At 32.4% G+C, this 12,364-nt stretch overlaps 3 protein-coding genes across 3 annotated transcripts; 2 read left to right on the top strand and 1 right to left on the bottom strand.

The window, feature by feature from the left end:
- Nucleotides 1-5,473: 5,473 nt before the first annotated feature.
- LOC132273084 (S-protein homolog 1-like) lies at nt 5,474-5,818 on the top strand. The gene has a single exon (XM_059774117.1). It carries the CDS (start codon nt 5,474-5,476, stop codon nt 5,816-5,818), a length of 345 nt encoding a protein of 114 aa, XP_059630100.1.
- Nucleotides 5,819-8,694: 2,876 nt separating this feature from the next.
- On the top strand, nt 8,695-9,174 carry LOC132273083 (S-protein homolog 5-like). Its single transcript, XM_059774116.1, has one exon. The coding sequence runs from the start codon at nt 8,695-8,697 to the stop codon at nt 9,172-9,174; it is 480 nt and encodes a 159-aa protein (XP_059630099.1).
- Nucleotides 9,175-11,637: 2,463 nt separating this feature from the next.
- Nucleotides 11,638-12,364, bottom strand: LOC132273431 (glycine-rich protein 23-like). Its single transcript, XM_059774386.1, has one exon. The coding sequence runs from the start codon at nt 12,290-12,292 to the stop codon at nt 11,900-11,902; it is 393 nt and encodes a 130-aa protein (XP_059630369.1). The 5' UTR covers nt 12,293-12,364; the 3' UTR covers nt 11,638-11,899.

The raw sequence follows: 12,364 nt of genomic DNA, 5'->3' as shown, positions 1-12,364 counted from the left end.
TCGTTTGGCTTCTTGTTTTTTTTAGTGTTAAAAAATCATTAGTCTACCGACCATTTACCCAACCAAAAATCAATGATAAAGGTTGACATGGTGTGTTTCCACCTAAATATCTCTCTTCACGATCTCCTCCTCCTCCTCCTCCTTCTTCTTCTTGCCCTTGCCACCTACTTATTTTAATTTTAATGACTCCCCTTTTTATTAATTGGCTAATTAATGACCGGGACCACTTGATAATTTCCTTTTAAAAGATGTCATCGAGATGTTGTCCTTGCCAAAGGTTCCAGTCAATAACAAACTATGACCCTTTTAATAATGATTGAAACTTTTTTTTATTTAGATTTGGTCAAATACCACACATCTTTTGAGAAATACTATCACTCACACCTCCGATCATTTTTCGTCAACACTGTCAAAATGGGTGTGGAATGACATTTTTACCCTCATCTTTTTATAATTTTTAATTTAAAATCTCATAATTGTAAAAAGACAAAATTACCCCATCACCCTCACCCTCACTCACACGCTCTCTTTTCCAAGCCAGCACCGACCACCCCCCACCACCACACCATCATTGCCAGATGAGTCGAGCTTTTAACTAATCGACCTCGTCTTTCATCTCCACTGTCAAATTCATTTGTGTTGCCCTTTATCAATCATTTCACAGAGATCTAATTATTTTCCAATTACAGTAAAGACATAGCAAAATATAAATTTTAACCTGGGAAAAAATTATTACCCGGCTCGATTTTTTATTTTAATTATTATTGTTATTTCCTTAAACAGTTTTGTTGGTTCCTTTTCCTTTTCTTAGAAGGATTTGGAGAAAAAAGGAAAATTCTAGAAAATTGGAAAATTCTATATATATTCGTGAATATATATAGACATATGCATATGTACGTGTATTGTGTTTCTCTGGCTCAATTAAATTTATCGATAAAAATTCCTAGATTTCCTATGGCATCTCAATTGGTTTCTTCTATTCGTCATCACAGCTTTGGTCATTGCCTTTGAATTGCTTCATCTAATGAATAACACAGGTGTTCGAGTCTTCTAACCACCAAGTTTATTAACCAAACCCAAATTTGTTCAAGCCCTAATTTGCTTTCTTTCAATGAATTAAAAAACCATAATTTTTCATTCGGGATGTTCCATTCTTTACAATATCAACACACGCCAAACTTCGACCTCCCAAACATCCAACAGGAGCAATCGGAAAGAGAATGAGATACTGTGTTACCCTTTTCAACTATACCCTAACTACAATATATTCCACCTCGATCTAGACACAATAATCTATTAGAAACAAATCACACCACTTGTTCTCAATAGACCGGCGTCGTTGATGGGTGTGCGTCCGACGGAGATCGATCTGTTAGTGGATATGAGGGTGGTGATCGTTGTGGTGTTAATTGTTAGGTGTGGAGGTGGTGGCCAGGGGCGGATATCCATATATACATAATGGGGTGGGTTAATCTAGGTTGAGCTAGTATTACCATTATTTTTATTTTTATTTATTTATTTATTTATTGGCTGGCTAAAATTACCTCTAATAAATTTTTTATATCACCTCACACACACACATGCATATATACATGTTCAATTGCTCATTGATGAGTAAGGGAGCAATATATTCACTTTTATTCATAGTCAGGATCTAATGTTACGGCTAATTGAAACAATAGTTATTTTAGGTAATTGTCTTTCTTTTAATTAACTATTAATTATGAAATGACTATATTAGATACTTTCTTAAAATAATAATAATAATTTTTTTTAATCTGATTAAACTTTAACTATGTCCCTTTCCACCATTGTCAGTCCGTCACCACCACCCACTTCCTCCCCCACTGCCACGACCACCTCCCCCAACCACCCCACAACACTGCTACCCACCACCACCACCACCATATTGCCACCCACCACCACCACCATACACCAATAATTATAAGGACGACAATTAATTTGTACATTTGGTAATTCTTAGTCAAAAGTAGCCTTCAAATCTATCTGGGTGGAGGTGGTGGTGGAGGTGGTGGTGGCGGCCGGGGTAGAGATGACAGTGGCGGCGGAGTGATGGCAATTCATGATTAAATATTTTTTTTCCTTTAAGAATATATCCAATATAGTTATTTCATAATTAATGGTTAATTAAAAGAAGGATAACACTTGCCTACTCATCGGTGAGTATGAATTTCATATATACTTAACACCTGTGTGGCAGGACAATAAAATGATAAGTGTCCCTCCAATAAAAAATAAAAGATTTGGAAAGTTATTTGGGTTAAGCTCAATAAAATCTTAATCAAATCCTAATTTGATTATTTCTCTTTCTTATAAAATCCGAATCAAACCCAAAAAAATTATGTAGAAGGAATTAGATTAATTTTTTTTTTATGATGGTGAGACTTAATAGTTCAATTGTAAACCCAACCACTCCCTGCTAGAGTATTTGCATTAAAATAGGTTTATTAACATTATTCAAATAAATAAAAGAAAGTATTTAGTCATGATTTAGTAAAAAATTAAAATTTGTTTTCTTAAGAATTCTTTTTGGTTGATTAATTATAAGACAATCATAGATTCATATTTTCACATGTGGGACAAGACACCCATTAACAAGTGCAAGTATCTGCCTTTACACAAACAATTTGGTGTATATATATATATATATATATATATATATATTTTGTCAACAAGAAGACAATGGAGAGCTAAACAACACAGGCCACGCTTCAAAAGAACAAAATCAATATATATATATATATATATATATATATATATATATATATATATATATACATGAAATCTTATAACCCACAATCGAAAATCCTAATCCAATTCATTTTATGGATTTGATTTGAGCAAGATACTTGTAATTGTGATTCCTTAAGGCTTAGAGATTAAGGCAATAGAGTAGCATGGGAAAGTGATAATTAAATATGCGTTTGATTTGGATCCTACTTGATTTAACCCAAATAACTTCTTAAATCTTTTATTAATTATTTTTTTTACATTGTGGTGAGTAGGCAAGTATTGTCCTTAAAAGAATGTGAAAAATAATTATTCTCCCCAGTAGCAGAAGACTATAAGTAAAAGTGAGTGTATCACTCCTGCTCACAAAAAAGCAATTGGACACTACTGTGTGTGTAGAATAGTGATCTCTTGCTCCCCATGGAGCAAGAAAATTCATCCGCACTTTTTATAGTGACCATTAAATTTAATCTAATGGTCACATTTTAAACCTACTTATATGCTTTCATTTTAATACAAAATCATTATCACTATTTCTAATTAGCAAATTTAATATTTACTAATACCATTAATTATAACAATAAAAAGTAAGTACTAACAAAATAAAAATAGAAATCTCTTCGCCTCTCAAATCACATCTCACCACTAAATAGAATTTTATTTTCTTTAAAAAAAATTTGTAAGTGTTAGAAAATTACATCCGCGACTTGATACTAAAGTTGACATTGCCTATTTGTCTGAGTGTGAAAAAGAAATTAAAAATTACACTATTGACATACAAAATATCGACTAAAAAATAAAAAAAAATTAAAAATAAAATCTTTATTTTTTTATCCACTTGACAACTTAAGGTAACCTGTGATTTGCACATCACTTCACCCATAAAAAAAATAAAAATAATAATAATAATAATAGATTACAATTTAAATTATTATATACCACCCTAATTCCCTAAATGCATGTCATTTAAAAATTAGAAATTCAATCTATTTTTCCTTTGTAAATTAGTTGTTTTTTTTAGTGTTTTCTTTAATACTACTATTATTATACTATCATCATCATTTTTTATTTTTTTTTCACTATCATCATTTTTTTATATATATATTTTTTTTGGTAAGTAAAAAAAGTATAAAATACGGCTAATATGTAAAGTAACAACAAAGACATCAAAGAAAACAAAATTTTCAATTAGTGGTGGTGAGACATTCCAGAGATGAAGCAATTTCTATTTTTATTTATTTGGTACTTACCTTTTATTATTGTAATTAGCGACATTGGTAAATATTAAATTTAGAAAGTAAAAATAGTGATGATGGTTTTGTATTAAAAGGAAAGCGTATAGGTGGGTTTGGAGTGTGGAAGAATTTTCTTGGTCTACGAGGAGCAAGAGATCACTACTCTGTGTGTGTATATATAATTATAAATTTACAAAACATTTAGGGATAGTTTAGTCTTTTAGTATATTTCTTTAGGTTGAAGATTTTTTTTTGACAAAGTTAAAGGGCATTTAAGTCGGTTTATATGGTGTCAGAAGCATAAAGGTAACAGTTGAAATGTTAGTGAAAAATGGAACAAACGTTTATAAGATGAGTGATAGTAATTTTCGAAAGTTATTTCAAATGGTATTTGGCCAAACCTAATTAGTGAAATTAATCCTTTTTTATTTTAAAAAAATAACAAAAATAAAAAATTCTTACTAATTAGTATAAATGTAGATAAGGAGCATGAAAATATAATTGACTGCCTTTTAGTTAAGTGGAAACAACCCATTGATGGATAATGGATTTAGATAAGGATGCAATAAATTTTCTATAGTATTAGGAAATAACATCAATGTGAATAATCTAGCTATTATCATTAAATTCCTCATTTGAAAGTAATAAACGTAATTATTTCTAGACAATACTTACCATATATGTGATGGAACAATTTTATAATGACACTTCAAATTTAATTGTTAATTAAAAAAATTCGAAAAGAAAAAGGAATGGAATAAATCAGGGGAACCCATTTCATTTTTTACCAAAAATAATAATAATATAATACACACAAAAAAATAGTTATTGTATCTTTGTTGAAAATTTATCTTTTGAGACAAAAAAAATAAAAATAAAAATAAAAATAAAAAAAGGAAGAAGATGAAGATGAAGAAGAAGAAAAAGAAAAAGATTAAAAAAAATGTTATGTCTGTTGAATAAATTATCTCTTTGACAAGGCTCCTCCCCCTTTAAATTTTTTTTTTATGTGAACAAGACGCTAAAGAAAATAACTAATGTAAAGAAAGTTAAAGTTTATAATATAAAGAATAGTTATGATATTGTAAAATAATAGATGGTGAATTTAAAGATCTTTTGTCATTTTATTTAGAACGAAAAGACAAATGGAGTCAAGTATAGAAAAATGGAATGCCATTATGCCCCCTTTATTATTTTTCAAAGTTTATAAAGATTGTTCCTTTTATATTTACCAATTTGTGATCCTAAGTTTAAATATTTAATTATGTATATTATGAAGTTGAAAGATTTTTGGAATCTTAAACAGATAATGATAGAAAGATAACATTTGTTCTAAAAAGGAAAAATGGACTATTAACAGGAGACATACATTTAACGTCTCCTCTCATCTTCTTGGCAAGTCATATCTTAGAAAATCAACAACAAAACAAGCCCCAAGTAATGAACTCTTCCAAAACATTTGTGCTTAACTTTTCCTGGCACTAACCATGAATGAGCTGTTGGTGGAGTCATTCACCATAACTCAAGTCCAAGTGATCAACAACTTACAAGATAATAGGCCGCTGACAGTCTATTGCCGGACACAAGGTAGAGATCTCGGCGTTCAGAATGTCCCGTTCGGCCGCGCGTTTCGGTGGACTGTCGGTGTTAAGGAAATCGAGCCATACCACTGTGACTTGAGCCATGGAAATTTGCATGGCCATTTCGACATGTTTGATAGAGCTTACGTTACTGGTCAGTGTGATGATGGTCAGTGTGTTTGGAGGGTGAAGAGTGATGGATTGTATCTCAAGAGATCAAATACTTATGAGTTGATGTTTCGATGGCCATAGTGAGTCAGTGATTGTATTGAACGAATAATATATGCTTACAAAAATGTATTGGCATCATGGCATGGCTTTACTTATTCTAAGGTCTATGTCATGTACTTGTTTTTATTGGACACAAATGGGATACACGTATTGGGGAATATATTTTGTAATTATTTTTTAAGAAAAAATTAAAAGGTACCTAATGTAATTTTAAATGTTTAAATATAAAATTTTGAAAAATTTGAAAAACAATTACACAGACAATAAACTAATGAAAGAAGAATGTTAAACATGTTGAAAATGTACTTGATCTTATTTGTATAATTTTGTTGATAACTTTGTTAGGTTCTTAATTGCTTAATTGATGAATTGAAGTATTTCTTTTATTGTAATTTTTTTTTTTTGTTTTTTTTTTTTTAGATTGGAGTTATGGTATTATGGATTATGAATATATATATATAATTTTATTGGTGTATCCCTGTGTTTGTGTCCTATTTTTATGAAATTTGCCGTGTCGCCATATCCATGTCGTGTCGTACAAGGGTATATAGGTTGTGGCCCATATTCAACCCGCTTGTAACGGTTAAATATGAGTTAGGTGAAAAGGGGTCGGATCAACCCGTCATGACCCGCCAACCCGTTTTAAGAAGAAAAAATTATTATTATTTTGGATAATCTCATTATTGTTATATAAATATTAATTAACATAAACAATAATATCAAAACAAAGAACTTTGAGAGAGAATACAAAATGTAGAGAGAGAACGCTTTCTTTATTAATTTTCTTTTGTTTTATCTATACATTTTAGATACACACCAATATATATATATATATAGCTATAAGCCAAACACTTACAAAGCAAGCTAAGGAAATAACTTGCTTAATTGAATGTGTTCACACCTACAATATTATATAGGGAAAATTATATTTTAGTGACCAAAATTAAAAATAATTGCTATATAGTGACCTTAAAGTCAAGAAAAGGTGAATAGTGACCAATCTTAAAACTTAATTGATATTAAGTGACCATTTAAGGATAATTTGGTCAAAAATACTTAAAAGTTTAATAAACATTTTAAAAATAAATTTTAGATGACAAAATTGCCATCCAATATAAATAATAAGTCTCTCTCTCTCTCTAATCCAACGTTTTCTTTTTTTCCTTTTTAATTTATAATTTACCAATTTAAAAAATTAAGATTTCTTTATCAACATTATCTTTTTTTTACCCTTTATCTATTTTTCAAGGCTCTCAACCATCTAATATTTTCCTTTTTAGTTTACAATTTACCAATTTAAAAAATTAAAATTTCTTTATCAACATTATCTCTTTTCCATCCTTTATTTATTTTTTAAGGCTCTCCAGCATGAATGCTCATAACATTTACAGTGGCAAATCATACTTTTGAAACACCCTTTAACAGTTAGTAAAATTATGAAATTAATCAACAATAGTCATTATTTCTTGAACTATAACTAAGTAGTATTAAAAATTCCTAAAAATTACAATATTATATCTCAAGGAAGATCTCTCAGACAAATCAACTCGTAAAGTATAATAATTATACCTTGAAAATAATGAATAAGAAGAAAATTTACAATTTTCTCGTCATGTCTCTTAGTCCATCATCAGTTCTCTCACATCTTGATCTTCTCTTCAGAGACTCACCCTAATAATCTGTCGCCTTTTTGTTAGTCAATTTAAGTAAGTGTTTATTTAGGTTAATGTAGAGGGTAAATTTGTTTACTTACATAATAATAAATTATAAGAAAGCTATTTAGGTAATAAACCATCAAATGGTCACTTAATATCAATTAAGTTTCAAAATTGATCACTATTCACCCTTTCTTGACTTTAAGGTCACTTTATAGCAATTATATTTAATTTTGGTCACCAAAATATAATTTTCCCTATTATTATATACAATGAAGCTACACAAATAATTCAAACCTACAACATTATATATACAATGAAGCTATACACATAATTCAAACCTGCGAATCAAATTCTCTCAATAGTGGGCCACACTACTAATTCTATTTCTTCTAAAATTTCATAAATAGTGGACCCCACACCATATATATAAATATAACAATTATAATAGTTTTTTATTTTAGATGGATAAAAGCTTGTAAAAATATTTATGGATTAGGATGCAATAAATTTTCTATAGTATTAGGAAAAAACATCGATGTGAATAATCTAGCTATTATCATTAAATTCCTCATTTGAATGTAATAAACGTAATTCTTTCTAGACAATACTTACCATATATGTGATGGAACAATTTTATTATGACATTTCAAATTTAATTGTTAATTAAAAAAATTAGAAAAGAAAAAAGAATGGAATAAATCAGGGGAACCCATTTCATTTTTTACCAAAATAATAATAATAATAATATAACACACAAATATATATATATAGTTATTGTATCTTTGTTTAAAATTATCTTTCGAGACAAAAAAGAAAAAATAGAAAAAAAATATATTTCTGTTGAATAAATTATCTCTTTTGACAAGGTCCCCCCCCTTCAATTTTTTTTTTTTATCTGAACAAGACACGTAAAAAAAAGTTAAAGTAGTTTATGGTACAAAGGATAGTTATGATGTTGTAAAATAATAGATGGTGAGTTTAAAGATTTTCTGTCATTTTATTTAGAAGGAAAAAGCAAATGAAGTCAAGTGTAGAAAAATGGAGTGCCATTATGCCCCCTTTATTATTTTTCAAAGTTTATAAGGATTTTTCCTTTTATATTTATCAATTTGTGATTGCAAGTTTAAAAATGTAATTATGTATATTACTAAGTTGAAAGATTTTTGGAATCTTAAAAAGATAATGATAGAACGGTAACATTTATCCTAAAAAGAAAAAAATGGACTATTAATACTAGACATGCATCTAACTTCTCCTCTCATCTTCTTCTTGGCAAATCATATCTTAGAAAATCAACAACAAAACAAGCCCCAAGTCATGAACTCTTCCAAAACATTTGTGCTCATACTTTTCCTGGCACTAACCACGAATGAGCTGTTGGTGGAGTCATTCACCACCGTAGCTCAAGTCCAAGTGATCATAATCAACAACTTACAAGATAGTACGCCGCTGACAGTCTATTGCCGGTCAGAAGGTAGAAATTTCGGCGTTCAGAATATCCCGTTCGGCCTCTCCTTTCAGTGGACTGTCGGTGCTAAGGAAACCGCGCCATTCTTCTGTGACTTGAGCCATGGAAATTTGCATGGCTTTTTCGACATTTTTGACAGAGATTACGTTACTGGTCAGTGTGATGAGGGTCAGTGTGTTTGGAGGGTGAAGAGTGATGGATTGTATTTCAAGAGATCAAATACTTATGTGTTGCAGTTTCGATGGCCATAGTGGGTCAGTGATTGTATTGAATGAATAATATATGGTTACAAAAATGTATTGGCAAGGCTTTACTTATTATAAGGTCTATCTCACCTACTTTTTTTTTTAATTTTTCCCAAAATAAAAGAATCAAAAATTCATTTGACTTCTTGTTTTTGATTGAATTGGGTAAATTAATATGGTTGGTGTTCTTTTTCATGTTATAGATTGTAGATATAGTCAAAGAAAAGAGATCTGGGAATATATTACTAAGCAATATGAGGAATGCAGAAAGGTGGAAGAAAGGAGAGAAAACCAGTCCAGTCAGAGAATTGGACCAATAGTAGGGAAGAAGTTGCCGTCCTTCTTTTTTCGTCATTACCTTCTTTTTATAACCTTAGGTCATCCAGGTGGTACACTGTTGGGCCTCCATCTTGGGAATAGGTCAGGGTCATTCCCTTTTTGGGTCATGTTGCCCTAATCCTTACATTTTTGGATCCACCACCAGTACCTTTCCTGGTGAATAATCCAAAAAATGGCAAGCTGTAAAGGCAATTGTACTATTCCAGTGGGCCTTACCTTAGTGGGCAAGACATTACTAATTTTCCATCCTCCATTCCAAAATCCCTTCTGCATCCCAATGTCACCTGAAGAGCCCAACCATAACTCTTCGTTGCTTGGTTCGACGTCCACCGATCATGGCAGTGTCAGATCGGCCTGTCGATCGACAGATTGAGTCGGATCGAGGTTCAGGGCCTGTCGATCGACAGATTGAGTCGGATCGAGGTTCGAGGCCCGACGATCGACAAGGTCGGATCGAGGTTCGAGGCCCATCGATCGACAGGTCAGATCGAGGTTCGAGGCCCGTCGATCGACGGATTGTGAAAGTCGGATCGAGGTTCAAAGCCCGTCGATCGACAGTTTATGAAGGTCGGATCGAGGTTCAAGGCCCGTCGATCAACAGATTGTCAAGGAGGCCCGTCGATCAACAGATTGTCAAGGAGGCCCGTCGATCTACGGATTGTGAAAGTTGGATTGAAGTTCAAGGCCCGTCGATCGACAGTTTATGAAGGTCGGATCGAGGTTCAAGGCCCGTCGATCAACAGATTGTCAAGGGTCAGATCGAGATTCAAGGTCCATCGATCGACAATTTGTGACTCAGATCAAGGTTCAAGGCCCGTTGATCGATGATTTGTGATTAACAGATCCAGGTTGAAGGCCCATCGACCAACAGAATGTCAAAAGGTCAAATCGAGGTTCAAGGCCCGTCGATCGACAACAACTCGAATTGAGGTTATGACCTGATCTATGACTCAGGTTCAAAGCCCATCAGCCGAATATAGACTAATATTGAGGCCCAATGATCAACTATCACATGCCTTGCTGAGGTGGACTTTGTCAAAGTGTTGACTGTTTGACTTAGCCCTTGGTGACGTAGCTAAACCACGTCCACACAGATTAATTTGATTTTTTTTTGTTGGCATAATTTAGTGTCTATACAAAAAAAAAGAGTAGTGTTACTAACACACAAGTGGCCTAGTGATACCAAATTCTTACTTTCCAAAAAATTACTTTCCAAAAAAAGTTAAGGCTTGAGACGTGTGTGAGTAAAAAATAAAAAATAAAATCAGAATTTGAAATCCAAAATCTTCATACCGTGATTATATGGTCTGGATAAATAACAAACTCAAATAAATATGTTAGATTTATTTAATTTTGTGTTTACTTGGCACTTTGTTATTGGCGGAATAATATTGTCCATTGTAATAATTTCTCATATGTAGCTACACATCTTGGAATGACTTGGACCAATATAGTTATATTTGTTTGGGCTAAAATAAGCCTTTTCTTTGTAAATGGGAAATCCATTCCTTGTTTTGGTTTTTACACCCAGGCATTGGTTGTAAATGGTGTTCTCACAGTTGGCCCAAGCTATGACATTGCTTGGGCCCACCATACCGGCCCATTACCTCGATTTTGCTTGTAAATGCTGTCCTCACCCTTGGGCTAAGCTATGCGATTGTTTGGGCCCACCTATGTAAGTGCCCACCTCTCTACACTTATATACTAAATTTCTATGTACTTCGGTTGATTCTCTACCAAATAAATAAATAAATCACCATGAGTTTAGGATTTAAACACATTACATATTACGTGATTAATCCATGCATAAAGAAGATCAAAAGCTAAAAGAATAAAAATTAAGGTTCCGTTTGTTTGGATGTAAAATATTTTTTTAAAATTAATTTTATATTTTTTGGTGTTTGGTTATTGTAAAATATTTACGAAGAAAAAAAATATTTAAATTTAATAAAAATAAATTAACCTTTAGTTTTTTACTGGACTCGACCCCAATCTTGAAGTAAATTTTTGCCAAACATCAAAAATTAAAAATAAAATAATATTTTACATGAAAAATAAACATATTTTTTATTTTATGTCAAAACAAACAAGGCCTAAATAAAAAATAGGTTAAAGAAAACGAAATTTGGGTGCCCAAAAAGATTTTAAAAAGTGAACATTTGATACATTAAACAAGAACATGAGCGAGATACAAAATAGTTTCGGCACAAAACACGATACACCAAAGCCCTACTAATAAAGCCTTAAAACATAACACAACAAAACACAGCCAACCAACCATAGTACGTACGTAACAACCACAACTTACTAAAAATACTAAGACCCTTGGACAAACATCATCAATCCACGCAATATGGAGAAATTAAGTTGAGACGTGACAACAATTATTAATCTAAGGTATTATACCACCAACACCACCGGCACCACCGACTCCACCGCCTAAGCCACCCAAGCCGCCGAGTCCACCTAGCCCGCTTGCACCACCGACCCCACCTGAGCCGCCGAGTCCCCCAATGCCAATGCCGCCAATCGGCAGCACCCCAGCGTAGCCACCAACACCGCCGAATCCACCAATGCCGCCGTACGTGATGAAGTTCTTCTGGTCATCGAGGCCAGCACCGCTAGGCGCAGTGGCCTTAGGTACATTTTGTACATTGTTTTGGTCATGATTGGGATCAACATTGTTGGGTGCTGTGGTGGTAGTAGTACTAGGAACATTCCTTGCTGTGGCATGTACTAGTAGTACTAGTGCAACCACAATGTACAACAGGTACAACTTTGCCATTTTTTCTCTCTAACTCTCTCTCTCTCTAAAGATTACTAGGGTTTTCAGATTCGTTGGGTCTGAGCTTGGAGT

Source organism: Cornus florida, unplaced genomic scaffold, assembly GCF_030987335.1.
Source record: "Cornus florida cultivar Cherokee Brave unplaced genomic scaffold, ASM3098733v1 CherokeeBrave_3.0.0_Hap2_Chr09, whole genome shotgun sequence".
In the NCBI taxonomy this organism is placed as follows: Eukaryota; Viridiplantae; Streptophyta; class Magnoliopsida; order Cornales; family Cornaceae; genus Cornus; species Cornus florida.
Note: the sequence above shows the minus strand (reverse complement) of the source record. Positions and strands in the feature narration are given on the sequence as shown.